Here is a 19,723-nt window from a genome sequence, read left to right on the forward strand (position 1 = left end):
TCGGGCTCTTCAATGGAGGAGATGAGACCCTCCATTGTCGACCTGGTGTAGAGGGCTTTGGAGGCCCTAATAACCCCCTGATCCATGGGCTGTATAAGGGAAGTGGTATTGGGGGGAAGGAACTCCACCTGCACCCCTTCATGGTGCCAATTAGCTGCATGACCTCTTGCACAGTCCATGAGGAAAACTACTTTGAAGGGCAGTCCCTTTTCAGCCAGGTAAAGCTTTACCTGTGGTATTAAAGAGTTAAAGAACCAATAAAGTGTGAGGGCCTTGGTGATCCATTCCTTTTGTTGGACATCCAGTAGACTGGCAGTAAGGCTCTGTTCTTGGATCAGGCCGGGCTTCAGCATGAATCCTGCTGCATTGCCACACCAAAACAGAGTCACTCGATCCTTGTGGGCTTTGAAACCTGTCTTCTGAAGTTCGTCCTTGAAAAGAAATGTTCGGGACGGCATCCTCTTCCAGTAAAGTCCTGTTTCATCCATGTTGAAGACTTGCTCCGGGACATAGCCATTTTCTTCTATCATTCCCGGAAACACATCCTCAACATAACGCCTCGCTGCTGCTCCGTCTGCAGAGCCTGCATCTCCATGCAACGACACATTTTTTAGTCGAACTCGCCGCTTAAACCTCTCAAGCCAGCCCTCGTCGTCGCCGTCGTCTTTTTCCTCGTCTTGAACGTTGTCGTCGTCGTCACCACCCTCAGGCACCATAGCATTAAACAAAGATTTAGCCTTACTTCGGATTAAGTTTCCGTCCAGGCTGATTTTCTTCGCTCTACAATCAGGGATCCAAATAATCAGTGCATTTTCCATTCGCACCATGGCCTTATTATGGGTGTTCACAACCCTTTTGGCATCTTTCGTGAAAGATGTTGCAGCAGTTTTGCGGATGTTCTTCTCCTCCTTCTTTATGTACCGCACCGTGGATTCATTAAGGCCACATTGTCGAGCTACGCTCGCGTAGCTATTTCCTGCTCTCAACCTGTCCCATAAACTCCCTTTTTCGATAATTGTCAACATCTTTTGCTTTTTCTTCGGCTCACTCGATGCACCAAAGGATGGAGAGCGTTTGGGAGGCATCACAAAGGGCTTCACAAAACGTTTACGCTTAGCTTTAGCTTGGCGAGAAGTGTGCTATATGCTAGCACGAGATAAGCGTGGACTGAAAATGGGCATCGGGAGAAGCTTGGGCTTCCGTGGTGAATGGGCCAATGGGGAGTCGAGTATTCAGTGAGCATTCAGCTGGCCAATCAGCTTGCGTTTATGCCCGTGATGCCCAGTGATGCTTTGCGCATACGTGCATTCTTTGTGTTTGAATTTTTTTGTAAAATGATGCAATTACTAATTCTAATTGAATATTTTGTTTCCACATCTTGTAAAATGATGTAATTTCTAATTTTAATTTAATATCTTTAAAAAAGTTTTTAATTTCCTGAAAAAAATCTTCGAAGCTCTGAGTCCGCGGTAGCTGAAGCGCGAAGTAGCAAGGGAACACTGTATCTCAAATTTGTCTCGTATCTCAGGACAAAAATTTGCTCTGAATTTTCCTATTTTCTCAAATTTCTCGTATGTTGGCAGACTCGTATGTCAAGGTATTACTGTATATTTTTAAGCCCATGTCCACGGGTCGGCAACTTTTGCCATGCCGACCCAGCCTTCACGTGGCCGGTCTACTTGCCGAAAGACATTTAGCTGACTGACATCTGGCCGACAGCCAACTCACCGAAAGACCATCTGGCCGAAAGTAGAATTAGCCGAACGACTATCTGGCCGACCGACTATCTAGCCAAAGAACATTTAGCCGACGCGCTCGCCCCGCCCCCGGTCGTGTGTGTGTACAAGCTTTTCAACCTCAGCCCGCGGGCCATATACAGGCCGTTACTGATAACAACATTCATTTAGAATAACAAGTTACAGATAATAGCATTCATTTAGAATAACAAGTTACAGATAACAACATTCATTTAGAATAACAAGTTACAGATAACAACATTCATTTAGAATAACAAGTTACAGATAACAACATTCATTTAGAATAACAAGTGCAAGATAACAACATTCATTTAGAATAATAAGTTACAGATAACAACATTCCTTTAGAATAAAAGGGCATTTATTTGCGGCCAAACAAAGTAATCATAACAGTAAAAAAGTAGTTATAACAGTTGATACTCTAATTTACACCAGCATAGAAAACATTGAGATTAATCTTTGAATTAAGGTTGTCGGGAAATCATTTTGAATATATATTTCCTAAAATAATGGGAAACTATTTAGAATTAAAATTTTGTTCTTATTTGAATCGGCAGAACACTTCAACCTGATGAACAAATAATATTGCTGCAATTGGGTCATCACGCCACCTTGTTTTACGGATTGGCTCCTCCTCCAAGGCCAAATGACACTTTGGCCTCAAACTTCACCCGAGGAACATAAAGCCATTGGTGGGCCATCAACAAAATAGCTCTTTTATCAAAGGGCAGGGGTCTCAACAAGAAGTTTAAAATGTTCCTTTCGTCATACGGCCATGAAATTTGGCACGCATTTTTCCCGATACCCCATCAAACACGTGATGTGTCTTATATACAAATCGTACAAAAAGTAGCTCAACAGTGCCACTTTCAATGTTTAAAAATGGCTTCTCTACTGTTTTTTCAAAATAGAGCTAGAAACTTTGGTGAGACGATAGTCAGTGGAAAACTGCACAAAAAGTCTTTTGTACTCATGTCCCAAAAAAGCAGGAAGACTGCCATTTTGGATCGAAGTAGGAAAAAAATGAAAAAAATGCGCGCATTTGGCTGTACATTTGAACCAACCCGCCCTATGCACTTTTACATATCCACCTAAAATTTAATGGGCCTATTCCTAGATTTTAATGATCAAAATGTATCGACGTATGTATTAGGTTCATTAATAATTACCTTCGTCCGTAATTATCAATAACTGCAGGCAGACATCTTATTCAATTATTGACATTTAATTAAATAGAAATGGATAACAACAGGTAAAAGCCTCCGAAGGGGAGAGTCAGCAAGTGTCACCTTACAACTTCCGAACGTCTCCCCGAATAGACGTTCTCGTACGACTCTTATTGTCATGAATCAAAACAATTTACAGAGTTGTTGATCATTCCATCACGGAAGAGTAAAAACAACATCTGGGACTACAATAACAATCAAAGTATTTTACCAATAACAAAAACAGGAGACTAGACCTAACAACATTTAGATTAGAGTAATTATACAACTTCCTTGACCTAAGAATCATATAATATAATCATAATCATACACTGGTTACATACAGAAAAACCCGAAGTGCACGGTTACATAACGATAACAACATTCTTGTTATTGGCCGAATAGCCCTGGCCTCGTCACCAAGGGCCCACCAAATCTCAAGGACCCAGATTGGGTGGATTGTTTGTATAACCATCCTGGAACAGGCCGTCCAGGTTAAAGATGACTTGGCAATACTCGTGACCTCAACACTTTGAAAATAGAAAGAGAATGATTTAACAAAGAAATGAATTAATACAAATATATTTATAATAGTAATACAGAATAAACCCAACAGTATGTTTCAAGCCTCTCCTCACAAATGAGCGATTTAACCATGCTCCACGCCAGGTCGAACTCTTGTCCGACTTAGTTGGGTCTGTTCAGTACTGCTTGCAGCCCTAGTTATCTATTGCATTTTGTGTTCTGGGTTTTTTTCATGACTTGGTCACACTGTTTTGGTTGTACTGTATTGGCCTGAGTATAAGATGACCCTGGTTATAAAAAAAACTCCTCTTTTTCCTGAATCAATTTTTGATATTCAAATTTCATACAGAAAATAATTACAGTACATCTAATACAAATAATTACAACCATATATTTGAGAGCAAGAGCATTTTATATTGCTTCATTCAAATCATGAAAAAACTATCACATCTTAATATCTGAACATTCCAATATGTAAAGTAAATTTCAATCACATTTGTAAATGTATGGCTTCTGATTTTTGTAAATTTAAATTAAATGTGTTCTTGTAAATTAACCAATCTACAGTGATAAAACAACAAAATAGCAATAACTGCATTAACCAGCAGTGTTCAGCATTCACCTAAAAGATATCTGGCGTCATCTAGCGTTGTGAATGTGTATATTATCTAAAGCCTGAATCTAAGACGAGCTAGCCATTTTCAGTCTTATTTCAAGGCAAAAAATAACCCACTATGTTATATTCGGACCAATACGGTCAATATTGCAATACTTTTGATTTTTATGCTTTCTGGCCTTTCGTGCCTACTCCTTGGTTTATTTGACAACTTGGCCGTGGTGTATTTTGTTGTGTTTTGTTGTCTTTTTCTCTTGTGCTCCCTTTGGTTAACACATTTTATGATGATTATGATTTTTTTTATTTTATATATATTTTTATGTTCAAGAACTTTTAATTGTGACTCCAAAGTATTTTTAACAATAGGGTGTATGTCACCTTATACATTTTTTTTCCGATTATATTGTTATTTACTTTAACTTTATGGTTGCCAATAATCATGTGTTGGACTATACTAATGATGATTTGTTGAACATATTTATGTTGTGAGCTACCACATATATGATACAAAATTATAGAGTTTAACCGAATATCACATGGAAGAGTAATGATCTTGAAACATTTTTTGGGGAATCACTCATTGATGTAAGACTTTCTTCACTCAGGACCTGGCGCAATTTATGATGTCACTGGATCAGCTGGTTTGCCCCAATGGTCAATGTGCTACTTGCTGGTGATGACAATGTACTACCGTTTGTTGAAATTTTAAGTTTTTAATTTGAATCTACAAGCTTCTGGCTTTGCCCAGGAACAGACTGTGTGCCCTGGAAGACAAATACAAGAAAAAGGGCACCAGTGGTTTCCTTTCATTTTAATTCCCTCAATCCTCTTTTCTTAATTTCCATTTAAGTTTTTTCTATGTAGAATGTGCAGCATTGAATGAAGAAAAAAGTCTGACTCCGCTAAAATAATTTAGTGCTCTTGAAAGCACCAAATTTGTGTATCCCCATAACTTTTGTATTTGGAAAGGAAAAAAATAAATAAATGTAACCGTGGATGGTTGACTCTTTCTTGATTTCTCTTATTGTGTAATTTCTACGCGTAAAATACTTGTTTTTTTAAGTGAATAATAAATGTGAAATTGATTCTCCAGTCAAATCTAATTTTATTTTTAGTTTTATCCAAAACTGATAAGACACTATAATAAGCAAAATGCAACACAAAGCTTATAAGCAATTATCATGCAATTCCGACTACTGATTGTAGTCTACAGTCTAGTTCAGACATGGGCCACATCCAGCCCGCAAGGCTTTTTAATCTGGCCCGGCGACGCTGTCCAAATAATACTTATAATTTTTTTCTCCCAAGATGGCGCAATCACACGGGAGCCATTGGCAGTAGCTCTGTCCACTCTTATTTGTTTTTCGTGTTTTACAGCACCCCTATCTTTTTTTTTAAATTACATTTTAATATTTCTGAATTCATTCCTTTTTACTTTACTTTTTACTTTATACTTTTTACTTTAATGATAAGTGATGAGTATGTTAATACTTTAGTCCTTTTTTTCTGTTTATGTTTCATATGTACTGTTAACGGATGCAGTTTTTTATATGTACCATATCTTGTGCTGACCCGGCCCATCTGTCAAATTTTTAAAGTGAATGTGGCCCCCGGGCCGAAAAGTTTGCCCATCCCTGGTCTAGTTTGTTGGCGAGTCACCTCAACAACAAACTAGACTGGTTCACAAACATAGATGTCCTGTACAAGAGAAGATGATATTCACCATAGACAGTATTTCCTTACCCCTGCATGAATGTCGTGTCCCTCCGCAGCTCCTTCAGCAATAGACTGCTGCACCCTCAGGCTCTTCAACCTAAAGATGTCTAAATGCTAACACCATCTGTGTCCACTTTTACCTCTGTCATTATGCACTGCAATGTTCACTGTATGTGTGGATATATATATCATCTCATTTTCTGAACCGCTTTATCCTCACTAAGGTCACTGGAGCCTATCTCAGCTGACTTCGGGCAAGAGGCGGGGGACACCCCAAATTGGTGGCCAGCCAATTGCAGGGCACAAGGAGACAAACAATTCCCGCCCACATTCCCGCCCACACTAATACCTAGGAGCAATTTAAAATGTCCAACCAGCCTACCATGCATATCTTTGGAATATGGAAAGAAACTGGAGTACCCAGAGAAAACCCACGCAGTCCCAGGAAGATTTTTGCTAGGGCAATGCTTGCTGCTTCCTCCTCGTCTGCCTTCTCGTTTTATTCCCACGTATCGTTGAGTGTTCCATTAACTTTATGCCCCTCAACCACTTGGTTGGTACATCGACCTCACAGTTCTGAGATCGACTATTGAATCCCGGGTGGGTCCCATGGTGACCACTTCTTTTAATTTGCACTGGTAATTTTCTTGGAAAGCATGATGATAAAACAGAAGCAGCTTCTTTATCCACATTCAGGCAAAAAACACTGTCAGAACTCTGTGACAATAAAACGGCGGTCACAAGTACGTACATAAGAAAAAATCTTGAAACATAGTGTTGTTGTGAGACGGCGAATGAGAGCCCTGCAGGGTGTAGGGAGGCTTTAAAGAGAGAATCAATGCCTCCGTTCCAATATTTCCAAATAAAATAACGAATAAGGAATACATGTACTTTTTGGGGCTTTTCGTAACTTGGATATTTTGCCTATCTGGAGGCACTCATTTGCATATACAGTCACTACTAATTACAAAATTCATTGGTTCCAGAACTTTATCCATAAGTGGAAAATTTCGTAAGGAGAGGTGTACTTCATATGTAAATTATCTAATCTGTTCCACGGTCCTCACACAACTACCAACTAAACCCTTTAAAAAGTGCCTAAATTTTGTATGAAAGATGGTAGTCTTAAAAGCATACACAATCTATCCATGTTGAAACACATTGGAACAAGAGGAAGGGTATGAGAGAGAGAGAGAGAGAGAGAGAGAGAGAGAGAGAGAGAGAGCGAGAGAGAGAGAGAGAGAGAGAGAGAACAAACATTAACATTTTATCATTTCTTTGGAATTTAATCTTTCATTCGTTTTATTAGTTCTTACCTGTCTGCATTTCACTTGCCCTTCTTAAGTGCTAGTTTACGGAAATTTTGAAAAAGAACAAAAAAACTGTTCAAAGACGATTGCCTTTGACACATTTTAATAATGTTTCTATAATGCAATAGATCACACGACTCGTGAGACATTTTTCGGATGATGTATTTTTTTCGATGAATACAGAAAGTCCGTGAAATACCTCCAGCATGTCTTTGATTTTTTTGCTGTTGCAATGGTCGCTGCTTCCTCCTGGACTGCCTTCTCAGTGTTTACCCATAAAACACTGAGGTTACCCATATTGTCGAGTGTTCCATTAACTCTAAAGAGTTTTATGCCCCCTTGACCAACTTGTCATCCACGCTGACCACTTCTTTTCATTAGCACTGGTAATTTTCTTGGAAGGCATGATGATTTTAGGAGGTTATAGGCTCAGTTCTACCTACCAATTACAACATCTTCCAAGTCAAATTCAAATCTTGTGATTCACCACCGAACCAAAACTTTAATTTCACACAGCACATTCAATATAAAAACCAACAAATTCACAACACAGTAAATATAAAAACACATCAGAAAATTCACATTACCCTTCCAATAAAAAAAAACTGAACAAAACAGTCGACTCTTTGGATATACAGTGTTCCCTCGCTTATTATTTTTAAAAAAAGAAATTACCCCCCTGTATACAGTACACCATATAGAATACGGGTAGAGAGAGTGAAATTCATGTTATGACCAAAAAAACTAAAATATGTTGTTTCAATGTAAGATTTTTTTTTTTTTTTTTAATTTCCCAAAAAAATCTGCGAAGCTCTGAGTCCGCGATAGCTGACCTGCGAAGTAGCAGTAGTAAGTTTCACAGTGCCCAAACATTCCAATCTGGAAAAGTCTCATAAGCACACACACATGCAACCTTCGTGCAAGGAAACTTCACAGAACATTATGTCGGTTAGTCTGCAGTCATGTTAAAATATATCAATGTCAACTGAAGAGATCATTCAAAGAACAGTTGGTCTCGAGAGAACTTTGACATTACTTTTATTCAAAGTTTCTGCTTTTGGGCTAGGTAATTTTGAGGAATGAGCAGATATGGTCGCAATGATCGAAAAACCATAGTATTTTTTTTGTACCTAAACAAAAATACAAGTACACAAGTACAATTATCAAGAAGTGTATTTATTAAAGTTTATTTATTAAATATGGGGGTGTGGGTGTGTGTGTGGGTGGGTGTGGGTGGGTTAGTGTGGGTGGATGTGTGTGTGTGTGTGTGTGTGTGTGTATGTGTACATCAATTCCCTGTGGGTGGTGGAAATTCTCTGTTGGTTGGAGAAAAAGTTTCATATACCATTCCCTGTGGGTGGGGGAAATTCTCTGTTGGTTAAAGAAAAAGTTTCATATACCATTCCCTTTGGATGGGGGAAATTATCTGTCCCCCGCCAAGGAACTTCAAAGAAGTGTTAAAATAGAGTAAAGCCTGGGACACAACGGGGTGAGAGTGAGAGAAAATTTTGCCGAAAGGGACAACCAAGGAAGAGTCCACCCCCACAACTCATAAGACCTAACACTACTGGTGGAAACAGTCCTGACACATGGCTCCCAACATCAAGCTATGACAAAATCAGGGCCACAAAATCAGGGCCACAAAACAGGAACCAGGTGAAGGAGTTCATAAATTCAGAGCAAGATTTGAAAAAGTGTTCAAAACCCACAATGGGATCATGGAAGACCAAAAGGACCAAGGGGTGTACCAAGCCCAACTGAAACAAGTGTTCCTGGAAGGGCTCCAGCCCCTAATCAAAGGGTTTGTGCAGAAGTACTGTGTCACATACCGAATCATGCAAATGAATCAACGAATGGAGTGGGTGATTCATGCTGAGGAGAGACACCGCCAAAAACAGACAAGCGCAGGAGTCAATACTCTGACTCAAGCCATTGAGGCATTGGTCACCCAAGGGTCATCAGAAGTATTCTACCAACAAGGACGTGAAAGAGAAAGAGGCAGAGGAGGACCCGGCCCACCAAGAAAAGCAAAAGACACTTTTAAAACACTCCACGTTTCTTCAGTCCCAGTGAAACTATACCTATCATAAACCAATAATTCTATCTAAACCAGCCAGGTACAGTTTACCTAATAATTTGGACGAATGCCATGAATTTTCTCATGCCATTTCTGCATTGTTAATTTCATGTCTGATATAATTAACGACCAAAAAGCTCTTAATACCTAAGATATAATTCGCCAATCACCTCCTATGATATTCACTCAAGATAAGATGAGCTATTTTCTGTAGTTTTTCAATTGTGATCACCTACAATAAACAAAACTACAATAATTAAATTAGAGAAACCAACCTTCTACCAGACATTTCCTAGTTACACATTTTTTTGTTTAATAAAGGAGCCACACATTTTCACCAAAAATTTGCCATAATATTGTAAATTTTCCCATTCCATTTTCCATAACCAGCCAATCTCCTATGTTAAAGTATTTTAAACAATCTAACCATTCAAAACACTATTAATATTCTTTTATCCTCGAAAAATTAATTAAACTACTTAATTTAGACCCATTTGAAATTCACAAATTGCTCAAAAATGGCTTTTTTGCTCTATTCCCAAATCCAAAGCTTTTTCCAAATCAATCTTTTACGAAACAGATTTTCTATCACCTTAAAATATACTGTTGGGTTTATTCTGTAATACATACTATTATATATATGTGTGAATTTAATAATGTCCTTGTTAAATCATTCTTCCAATTGTTCGAAGAGTGCTCGGGGTCGTCATCTAGTTCTCTCACAAGAACTGTTTATCTGACATCTCACCCAGTCTTGGGCTCCGAGGACTGTTTATCTAGGTTTGCAGCAAGGAGTCGCCAAGGACTCGGGCTACCAACAGATACGGATATCTGCCACTTCCAGCAACACTCGCATAGTGTTCATACATTGTGATGCACTTCGGGCTTCTTTATGTAATTGTTATGTAATTGTTATGTAATTGTTATGTCAAATGAAGTCGTGATTGTTTTAATCCAAATGAAGGCGTGATTGTTTTAATCCAAATGAAGTTTGTTTTTAGTTTCCTCTTTTGTTATTTTTAAAATACCTTGATTGTTATTAGAGTTACAGATGTTGATTTTGCTTACGCATGTTGGATTAATCAATAACCTTGTAATTGTTTTGATTTATGGCTTTAAAGCTGTACGAGAATTACTGTTCGGGGAAATACTTTGGGGATCAGGGGGAAGTCTTGACACTTTGAGGTATCTACCCTTATAAGGTCATTATCAGTGATGCCTATCCATTTAATTAAATGTAAATAATTGAATAAGATGTCTGCCTGCAGTGATTGATAATTATATCGGAAGGATAATTATTTATGAACCTATCATATACCTCTGTTTAAAACTAATGGCTGCTACCCTGACTGGTACGGCTTTCGTGTCTAGCTAGACACCCCTTGTCCGGCTCACGCCAGGTTCCCCTGGTAAACCTGGTGTCCGCTACTCTGCACAAACTTACTCTCGGCCATCGACTGCGCACAAGGTCAGCAGGACACAAGGAGAAAGACAACCATTCACACGCACACTCATACTCTGGAGAAATTTTTCTCCATGGTATTTTCATAATTTGCTGCAGGCTGATTAAAAAGCCTGCCATAATGATGTTTATTTTGCTTGGAATTGAGATACAGCTCCGTGAAACGTGGGGATTAGCAGTAAAGAAAATGAATGAATGAAGGAAATTCAGGCGTAGAATGAAAGGCAACATTTATACAAATGGCATCTTTAATAAATTGACTAAATTGTTTGTGCTGTTTTTGATTTATTATATGCTGGGATTAAGAGAGCCTTATTTTTTTTCATATAGGAAAACAGCAAACTATCTGTCGTTTTATTGCTATGGGTATTTCACAGAAACACTACCAGTCTTTAAGTGAATGAAATATAACTTTACTTGAAAGCATTTTCGGAGGCAACATTGTAAGCAAAAGTAAAAGGGAACCACTAAAGCAGGGTAAAAATGTGGGCTGTTGCCTAATACTAAAAACTTAAATACAATGCACATGTGAATAAAATTATAATATTTACATAAGAAAACAGAAGAACACTTCTGATAGGGTGAGGGAGTATTGCGATACACATTTAATATTTTACATTTAAAACAAAAGAAAATTGTAAGCACACTCTTGAGCCGGCTGACCCAGCACCATTACATGTCTCAATTGTCTCTAATTAATCTTCAGATATGAAAGATTCCCTTTACACACTTTAAGTATTAAGACTTTTCTTTAATATAAATACAAAATAAAGTTTAATTTATTAAAAAATACATTGAAACGGCAACGGCCGAAACGATGACAATAAACTTTCATACATAGATTTAGAAAAATGCTGTTGAACTCATTCCTCTTAAAATTTGAAACAAAAAGAACAAAGAAACGATAGAAACAAGGCAGGTGTCGAGCTGCACACCCAATGTGGAGCAATTGCCATCCTGGACTGCTCTCGGTCCTGAAAGGCACACAGGACAAACAATGAGTCTCTTTATTTCCCATTAAATATCTGTTTGCAATTCCATTTAAGTTGTGCTAATATACAATAGACAATATTGTTCGTAGACTTTTTCGGCCACTCTTCATTGTGCAGTTTAGGTCTTGAGGATCATTCTGTCACACAGAACCCTCTTGGGGTTCTATTGAAGCTGCATTTCTTGTTATAATATCTGCAACATTGATATCTCCCTGGATCACTACCAGTCATCAGAGGATGTAGGCTTCTGAATTTCTCCAACTCTGTTTTCAAAGCAAATTTGATATCCATAACTGTCTCTTTAGATTGCTCCCAACACAGTTTGATTGTCCATATATATATATATCCATTTATATATATATATATATATATATATATATATATATATATATATATATATATATATATATATATATATATATATATATATATATATGTATATGTATATGTATATGTGTATGTGTATGTGTATGTGTATGTGTATGTGTATGTGTATGTGTATGTGTATGTGTATGTGTATGTGTATGTGTATGTGTATGTGTATGTGTATGTGTATGTGTATGTGTATGTGTATGTGTATGTGTATGTGTATGTGTATGTGTATGTGTATGTGTATGTGTATGTGTATGTGTATGTGTATGTGTATGTGTATGTGTATGTGTATGTGTATGTGTATGTGTATGTGTATGTGTATGTGTATGTGTATGTGTATGTGTATGTGTATGTGTATGTGTATGTGTATGTGTATGTGTATGTGTATGTGTATGTGTATGTGTATGTGTATGTGTATGTGTATGTGTATGTGTATGTGTATGTGTATGTGTATGTGTATGTGTATGTGTATGTGTATGTGTATGTGTATGTGTATGTGTATGTGTATGTGTATGTGTATGTGTATGTGTATGTGTATGTGTATGTGTATGTGTATGTGTATGTGTATGTGTATGTGTATGTATATATATATATATATATATATATATATATATATATATATATATATATATATATATATATATATATATATATATATATATATATATATATATATATATATATATATATATATATATATATATATATATATATATATATATATATATATATATATATATATATATATATATATATATATATATATATATATATATATATATATATATATATATATATATATATACACACATATATACAGACTAAGAACACCCCCAAAAAACACCACCACAAAAACACACATTGCAGTGTATTATGCAAACAACAAACATTAGGATTTTTAAAAACAATGAATACTTACAGTGAAAAGAGAGCATGCAAAATAAAAAAAGACTGTCACACAGAGGCCAAGCAAATTGAAAAACAAATGGAGGAAGTTAACACCAAAAACTCAACTTATTCATAAATAATATTAAGCACATTATCCATGTCGCCAATTAAGAGTGTGGGTTGTTGCATTATTAAGTCATACATAATCAAATCACATATTTTGTCAGTGTATTATTTATTTATTTATTCATTCCTTCATTCATTCATTCATTTATTCTCTGAACTGCTTATCCTACCAAGGGTCATTAAGGGTGCTGGAGCCTATACCAGGTGACTACGAACACATTACAGGGGGCACCCTAAATCGCTGGCTACAAGGAGACGGAAATCCTTTCACCCTTACACTCATACCTTTGGGCAATTTAAAGGGAGGAAACCGGTAAAAAACCCACGCAAGCAGGGAGAGAACATGCAACATCATGGCTGCAACTAGGTATTCTGTGCAGCTATGAACAGAATTGGTGACATACGGCATCCCTGGTGGAGTCAAAACAGAGCCGACTTACTGCTGGTTATGCGGACCAAACTCTTACATCGGTCATGGAGGAACCGGACCCCATGTATCAGGGGTTCCGGAACCCCATACTCAAAGAGTGCACCCGACAATACTCCCCAGGGGACACGGTCAAATGCCTTCTCCATGTCCACAAAGCACATGTAGACTGGTTGGGCGATTTCCAGCAAACCCTCACAAAACGTTGGGGTCTGCCGGGCTTCACTGGTATCCACCCTCACCATCGGATCCAACTCATCACCAGGTGGTGATCTGTTGACAGCTCCACCCCTCTTTTTACTTGAGTGTCCAAGATATGCGGCCGCAAGTCTGATGACACGACCACAAAGTCAATCATCAAACTGTGGTCTTATGGTCTCCTGGTGCCAAGTGCACACATTCTCATGCTTGAAAATGGTGTTCAATATTGTCAATCCATGGCGCGTGCCGAAATCCAACAATAGATCACCACTTGGGTAGCAATCAAGGGGGCCGTTCCTCCCAATCACGCTCCTCCAGGTCTCACTGTCATTGCCCACATGAGCATTGAAGTCCTTCGCCAGAACGAAGGAGAACCCCGAAGGAGCCCTCTCCAGCTTCCCTTCCCATTACTTCAAAAAGGGTGTGTACGCTGAACAGCCATTTGGTACATATGCTTAAACAACGGTCAAGTCTTATACCCCCACCCAAAAACAGAGGGATGCTAGCCTCTTGACCACTGGGGTGAACCCCAATGTACAGGCACTGAGCCAGGGTGCAACAAGTAGGCCCACCCCCGCTCGACCCCTCTATCCATTAGCAACTCCAGAGTGGAAGGGTGTTCAACCCCCATCGAGAGGAGTGGTACCAGAACCCAAGCTGTGCGTAGAGGTGAGCGCGACTACAGCTAGCTGGAATATCTCGACCTCACCCACTAGCTCAGGCTCTTTCCCCACCAGAGATGTGACATTCCACGTCCCAAGACCCAGTTTCTGAAGCTTAAGCGTTGCTCGTTTAAAAAGATGGCAACAATTTGTCATATTTACCATCACACATTTTGTCAAGTATTGTGTGAAAGTTTTAGAGTAGCGGCCTGTGGGTGTAGAGGTTCACCTCCTCTGTGTGCCCTATGTCTGATTGGTGACCAGTGTAAGGTGTAGTCTGCCTTTCGCCCAAAGTCAGCTTGGATAGGCTACAGCAACCCCCACAATCCATACGAGGATTCATGGTACTGATGATGAATGAATGAAAAAGCTTTAGTCAAGTTTTTGCTCTTTTACAAAAATATTTAGCAACTTCCGTATTAATTTCTAAATAAGTGGAAAATCTAAATAGTAAAGTATTGCTATTTTTGTCGAAAATATGTATGCAAATATATGTATGTATGCACCAACCAAAAATATATTAATTGATTTATTAAGCCATTAAAAATATTAAGAAATGCAGACATTCTCCAATGGGGTGGAATTGTGAGTGACAGTTGAGTAAACAGTACACAGGCACGTAAACAAACAACTTTAACCACTTGAAATTATGTTATGCGCACTATAAAAACCTACACGATGAATAAGGATCAAAGGCACAAGCTGGGCTGGATCCACTGTCGGCCTACAGCGCATTAACCTCAGTTCCAGTATAATGGAGATGCAGATTACTTATAGCCAATGGGACCAGTGAGATGTTGGGTGATAGAAAATGAGAAAGCAACTCTATCATTCGTCATTAGAGGTACAATGTGTGTGCGTGTGCGTGTGTATCATACATACACACCAATATACAGTAGTACCTCTCCTTATGAACATCTCGACATACCAAAAATTCAGATTACGAAAGGCCTCTTTTTTTCTAGAGACATTTATCAAACGCGAGGTCTAAAAAATTCAAACACCCCCAAAACGTAAATGCACTTGGTACAACCTCCCAACATTCTGTTATATTCTCCCAACACCTTGCCGACTGTCATTGGGTATTTCCAAACAACCCCATGGCCCCATTGGGAGGGAGCTGCGTGTCCAAGAAAATGTTCTTGTGCGTTCAATCCTCAATCATCATGGAGTCCCGAGACATTCTTTGTTTTTCATCCTGGGCCTTATGAAAATTATTCGTTGGTGCATTGAAAAAATTAACATAAGAGTCAATCATTGTTGAATAAATATTTCATCAAACATAACATAATTTTAAGTTGTTACGTTGTGTATTTAAGAGTGTACGTATATTTTCTCATATATATGTATATACCGTATTTTCACGACTAGAAGGCGCACATAAAAGTCTTAAATTTTCTCCAGAATAAACAGGGTGCCTTACAATCCAGTGTGCTTTATATATGGACCAATACTAAAATTGTTATCACAATAAAATAAAATAAATCAGTCGATAGGACAACTATGGCAAGCAGCCCCAGACTCTACTATTTTTCCTTAGATAAAGTACTGCACAGTGACTGCTGGGATATAGAGTTCTTAATACACCCAGTTCTTCAATACACCCATTATGACGATGAGCACACTAATTTAGTGCTCCCTGTCATTTTGGCTGTATTTACAAAAGAAATCCTGCCGCGAGATGTTGGCGTCAACAGAGCATTCAAAGCTGGACTGCGAACTATATTAACTCGGAGCTTGCCGTCATTCCCGGAGGCTTGAGAACTACAACCGCTGGACATCAACCGGGCTTTCAAAGCAAAGTTGTTAGCAGCACGGGAGGAGTGGAGAGGGGACCTGGCGTTTTGGAAGACTCATTTGGGCAATTGTTTAATAAGGACATCGAAAATGGGGACTTTGATCGTTTTGTGGGTGATAATGACATGACTACATTGTAATATGGTTAAATAAAGTACAACCGAACTCATTCTTGCTTCTGTTGCCCTTTTAAAAACGTGTTTTTAGCATGCGGGTGTAGCGTGCATTTGGTGCATGTCGCACCAAATTAGTGTGTTTGCCGTTGAAGTACAGTCTTCCCTCGCTTATCGCGGTTGATGGGGACCGGGACCACCCGCGATAAGTGAATTTCCGCGAAGTAGGGATTCCCCTTCAAAAATGCTTAATTTGAATTTACAGTGTTCCCTCGCTATTTCGCGCTTCAGCTATTGCGGACTCAGAGCTTCGCAGATTTTTTTTAGGAAAAAATAAAAATAAAAAGTTTAAAGATATTAAGTTAAAATTAGAAATGACATCATTTTACAAGAGGTGGAAACAAAATATTCAATAAGAATTAGTAATTGCATCAGAGAAATGGTCAATAACATGGTGAGAGTTCAGGAATCGCATTGATGACGTCATGGCTGTTTATTTGTTGTTGTTGTTGTAGAGGCAGCGCCCAGGTGACCCTAACATAGGGTACGCCTGGCTAGCGCTAGCACCTTCGACGGCTCAGTCACCAGCACGTCCAGGGGGGGTGAGGCGACACCGAAGATCTGGAGGCGGAGGGAAGAAAGGCCGGGGCAACGCTGGAGCCAATGTTCAAGGTCTTGCGTCTCTTCCCGGCAGAGGGGGCAGGTTGGGTCGAGGGTGGGGTTGAGAAGGTGACGGTAAGCTCTCAGGCTTGGGTGGTGGCCCGAGCGGAGGCGGGCGATGAGAACCGCGTCGCTCCGGTTCTTCACGCGCGCACAGTCTAGGCGCCAGTTATATTTTGGGTCGACGACCGCTGCGCGATGATCCGGTCTAGGTGGATTGTCGCGAATTAGTCGTCTGATGGCTGCCTTGGCTGGGGCGAATGAGATTGGTCGTGGCTCGTCGACCTTGGAGGAGGCGGCTTCCTTCGCTAGGGCGTCTGCCATCTCGTTCCCAGGCAACCCGCAGTGACCTGGGGTCCACAGGAGGGCTGTCCGAGCCCTGCGCTGGTTCAGCAGACGACGGATTTCGCCGGTGTCGGCCGAGTGGCTGGCGATGGCAGTCAGTAGTGATTGACTGTCCGAGCACACTGCGACGTCACCAGCTATGTCCGTGTCAGTTAGCCATTGCAGGGCCATCGTCATGGCCGCCTTCTCTTCCTCGAAGGAGGACGTGAAAGGGCCCCCACGCATCGGCTTTGAGTGCGTGGTGATTGGGTCTGCCGGATCTCCAGTGGTGACGATCATTGCCACCCCGCCGGCCCTTGTTCCATCGGTAGCAGAGCCGTCGGTGTAGATGGTGACCTCTGGTGCGACTGCACGGATGGCGGAGATGGCACGTTCCCGAAGGACTGGCAGGGGATTGAGTTTTGTGGCACTCCCAAGGGTTGCAGAGACCGTCCAGAGGTCGGTGTCGTTCACCCATGGGCACTCGATGGGGGGCGGGAGGACCTCTCGTTGGTTGGACAGGGCGGGGGGGAGGGCGGACATAATTCCCGACGCGGTCTTGCGCCAGCTGGAACGCTGGAGACGGTGCACGACTGTCTTAGTAGCAAGTTCGTGCCGAGGGTGATCAGGAGGAAGGCGGAGGGCTTTTTCAAAGGAGATGGCTGCTAGTTGGTTATAGTTGCCGCAGCATCACGGGTAGTGCCTGAGCAGGACCGGTGGTAGGGGGCTCTGCAGACTCGACAGGTGAGGGGCTGGGTCGTCTTGGCGATGGTACGCTGGCAGCCGGTGCATTTCACTTTGTGCTGGGAGTCAGACAGGGGTTGGACTGCAAGGCCGGCCGCAGCGCGGCCGGCGACTGTCTCGATTCGGGGCCTGTGCAGTGGGCATCTCCATGGAGACGCCTCGGGGGTGTCTCCACGGCAGCGCCTTCCGCGGTGGGTCATCGCTCCACAGCTGGTTTCCGCGCATGCAAGGAAGCGGATCCCAGTCTTGAATGCCTTGTTGCAGGAGCAACAAATCCGCCCTCCCGAAGGGGGAGGGCCGGGAGGTTGGCCTCCGTGGGCCACGCACCTCCAAGGGCCGGTCTGCAACCGCCGGGAGAGGCCGCTGCAGGCCGACTGTTTGTGGCATAGGGCGGGGCAGGAAGGGGCGGAGCAATGGAGCGGAGGTTGGCCGCGACGGATCGGACGGTGGCAGTGGTGGCAATCTCCGTCAGGTCCCGGGTTCGTTTCGACATCTCCGGCAAGGAGGAGGAGGCGGGAGGCCAGTGCCGGATACCAGGCCCCCCATCTCAAAAAGGTGAGGGGGGGAGACTCCAGGGTCTCGGTGGCGCCAGCTCCCTGACCGGGCCGATGGTCCGAGTCGTGGGGTGCGCGCCTGACGAAGCACATTCGCCCAGAGGTCTGGTTGAATGGAAGGGGCCACGAAGAGGCTGTGCTTGTTCCCTTCCCATGGCTGTTTACAGGCGCATCTTCACCGCCCAAAAAAACAATGTTCACAACTCCCAATAACGATGTTTCTTACGTGCAAAAAAACTGCAGAAGATCCTCCATACGGACTACTATGATGTTTTTGCTTGGTGGTGCTTTTGTGCACGTGTTAGACGTTTCTTTAAGCATTTTTGAAGGGGCACCCCTACTTTGCGGAAATGCACTTATTGCGGGGGGTCCCGGTCCCTATTAACCGCAATAAGTGAGGGAACACTGTAATTCCATTTTTTTAATTTTTTTATTATTTTTATTATTATTTTTTTAAATTTACCCCTGTATACAGTACATTATATAAAATACGTAGAGAGAGTGAAATTCATGTTATAACAAAAAAAAACTGTAAAATATGTTGTTTCAATGTAATATTTGTATTTTCTTTTCTAAAAAAAATCCGCGAAGCTCTGAGTCCGCGATAGCTGAACCACGAAGTAGCGGGGGAACACTATATATTGATACTATTAGTGCAAAGTTATCACAGCCATCAACCTGCGTGTATAGACAAAAGGACGATACATCCCAGCAGTCACTGCGCACCAGAAATAGCATCTGGGACTGCTTCCGTAGACAACGCTGTTTCATAAATAATATATATATGCCATGTCTGACTGTGTCTAAAAGAACGGTGCGTCCTGCGTGTGTGTAAAATACACAAATGCTACTCGTTATTGACACAGCGTCTAAAAATACGATGCGCAGAGTAGTCGTGCAAATAGGGTATATTTTTTAACATAGGGATACAAAATTTGGAAGGTCAATAACAAACTGCACAAAATAGTCCTGGCACCCAAGTCCAAAACCCAACAGGAAGTCAGCCATCCTGGCTCAAATTTGGAAAAATAAGCAATTTTTTGTCAGGAGTGGCTTGATTGCCACTCCTGGCATGATGTCATTATTATTATCAGCCGCGGCTAATTACGTGATTAGGTTTTTTTATGCTATTTAAGCATTATGGTTTTTGTTGAACGCTGTCGGATCGTCTGGTTTCATTCCCTGTGTTTCCTCG

At 40.8% G+C, this 19,723-nt stretch overlaps 2 protein-coding genes across 10 annotated transcripts in view; one reads left to right on the top strand and one right to left on the bottom strand.

Moving 5' to 3' along the window:
* The window catches only part of opcml (opioid binding protein/cell adhesion molecule-like), a 93,529-nt gene that overhangs the window by 67,860 nt on the left and 5,946 nt on the right, over positions 1 to 19,723 (top strand). The window contains exon 7 of one of the 3 annotated variants that reach the window (XM_077740688.1): positions 2,315 to 4,702. The exons of 1 other annotated variant lie outside the window; for it this stretch is intronic. In XM_077740688.1, coding sequence (XP_077596814.1) covers positions 2,315 to 2,340 — 26 coding nt within the window. In that variant the 3' untranslated portion in view covers positions 2,341 to 4,702. One more of the 3 variants, XM_077740687.1, reaches the window with a different exon arrangement.
* ntm (neurotrimin) overlaps positions 11,066 to 19,723 on the bottom strand; it is a 39,676-nt gene continuing 31,018 nt past the window's right edge. For 4 of the 7 annotated variants that reach the window (XM_077740685.1, XM_077740684.1, XM_077740682.1 and 1 more), the window contains exons 7-8: positions 12,952 to 12,983; positions 11,066 to 11,642 (exon numbers count right to left, since the gene is read on the bottom strand). In XM_077740685.1, the coding sequence (XP_077596811.1) occupies positions 11,541 to 11,642; positions 12,952 to 12,983 (134 nt within the window). In that variant the 3' untranslated portion in view covers positions 11,066 to 11,540. Of the gene's footprint in view, positions 11,922 to 12,951; positions 12,984 to 19,723 lie in introns of all 7 variants that reach the window. The other 3 variants (XM_077740680.1, XM_077740683.1, XM_077740681.1) reach the window with 3 other exon arrangements.

The sequence above is a fragment of the Stigmatopora nigra genome, chromosome 19, assembly GCF_051989575.1.
Source record: "Stigmatopora nigra isolate UIUO_SnigA chromosome 19, RoL_Snig_1.1, whole genome shotgun sequence".
In the NCBI taxonomy this organism is placed as follows: domain Eukaryota; kingdom Metazoa; phylum Chordata; class Actinopteri; order Syngnathiformes; family Syngnathidae; genus Stigmatopora; species Stigmatopora nigra.